This window comes from Aplysia californica, unplaced genomic scaffold, assembly GCF_000002075.1.
Source record: "Aplysia californica isolate F4 #8 unplaced genomic scaffold, AplCal3.0 scaffold00163, whole genome shotgun sequence".
NCBI lineage: Eukaryota > Metazoa > Mollusca > Gastropoda > Aplysiida > Aplysiidae > Aplysia > Aplysia californica.
Window position 1 is genome coordinate 358141 of NW_004797433.1, and position 1394 is coordinate 359534.

The following is a 1394-nucleotide window of genomic DNA, read 5'->3' on the forward strand; positions in this document are numbered from 1 at the left end:
CTTCTTCTTCTTCTTCTTCTTCTTCTTCTTCTTCTTCTTCTTCTTCTTCTTCTAGTTATTGTTGTCGTCGATGGCCGTGGTAGTGATGTCATTACCGTTGGTTTGGTTGATTTTTACTGCTGCTATTGTTTTTGTAAATGTTGCCTATCTCTGAGCATCGATGCGGTCAATGTTCTGCCTCTTCATACAGGAAAGAAGAGAATAAAGAGACTGCATGCTGAGACCAATGGCACAGTACATTACCAACTAAAATCTAACCTGTAATGTGCACGTTGATGGTTCAAATCTGGGTAGAGTAGGACTTGTCCTTTCTGCCTACACTCCCCATTTCTTTTATGATTGCCCACATCAAGAATATGGACGTGTGCGCTGCTCTTTTTTTCTTTCCAACACCATTATTTGTAACATAGTTTATGTCACAGAGAAACCCCCAACAGTTTTACCCTTCTCTTCCTCAGCGGTGAAAATCGGTCGTTACACCTGTGAGACCCGATCGAAAAACATCCAAGAAGCTCTACTAGCCAAACAGGAGCACGAGAAACAGCTTCTAATTGAGCAACAGGAGGACGAAGAACGACTCAAACGAGAACAACAATTACAGCTACTGGGAGAACTAGCTGGGGCAAAGTACGGCGACAGCGACATTCTCTCTTTGCACAGTGTCAGCCGCATTCTGGAAATGTACAATGGAATGGAAAAAGACCCATTCGACAGAGCCCATGCTTGTGGAAACTCTCAAAATGGCTATCGAGATGAGCAACGACTTGGGTCGAAAAGATCTTCCAAACTACCGAACCATGATCATAACACTGACGAATTGGCAAACCTTGGGTTTGCGCCTTATAGACAACAGGGAAGCGGATCTGAAAACTTTAAAGTCGTATCAGAAGGAAGCGACATAAACTATACAGCCTTGCTTCAGTCGACCAGCAGCATTGCACCGCACAACTCTCATGGGCCATGTTCAGATACGAGCTCCCTAACTTACATGTCAGATTTGTTGCAGACGTCAACAGTTTTTGATACGTCATCGGATTCTTCCCCGGACTCCTCCCCACCTCCACGGCATGAACCATCCGTCCCGGAACCCTCGAAAATGTCTCATATTTCGTCTATTTTGTCTCAGTATGGAGAAATAGAAGAGGATTACCTTGACGAATCACAGCTTGTTCGTGACTTGGATCTGGGGTCAATAGCAACGTTAACGCATGGGGAAGACAATGTAAAAGAAACAGAAGAGCAGGTGGTAAAAATGATCAAAGCCAAGTTCACAGTCCACAATTTTTCCATGATGAAGAGGCTTCTCACACATTTGAGCAAGTTTCAGGTAACTATTCCTACGTGGTGTAGAATTTGGATCACGAATGTGTGTGTGTGTGTGTGTGTGTGTGTGT

The 1394-nt window shown here is 44.0% G+C and overlaps 1 protein-coding gene across 1 annotated transcript in view; it reads left to right on the plus strand.

Annotated features, from left to right (window-relative positions):
- Nucleotides 1-1394, plus strand: part of LOC101861888 — a gene marked incomplete in the record, with an annotated part of 23554 nt that overhangs the window by 9493 nt on the left and 12667 nt on the right. The window contains 1 exon segment of the mRNA XM_005097772.3: nt 459-1327. Coding sequence (XP_005097829.2) covers nt 459-1327 — 869 coding nt within the window.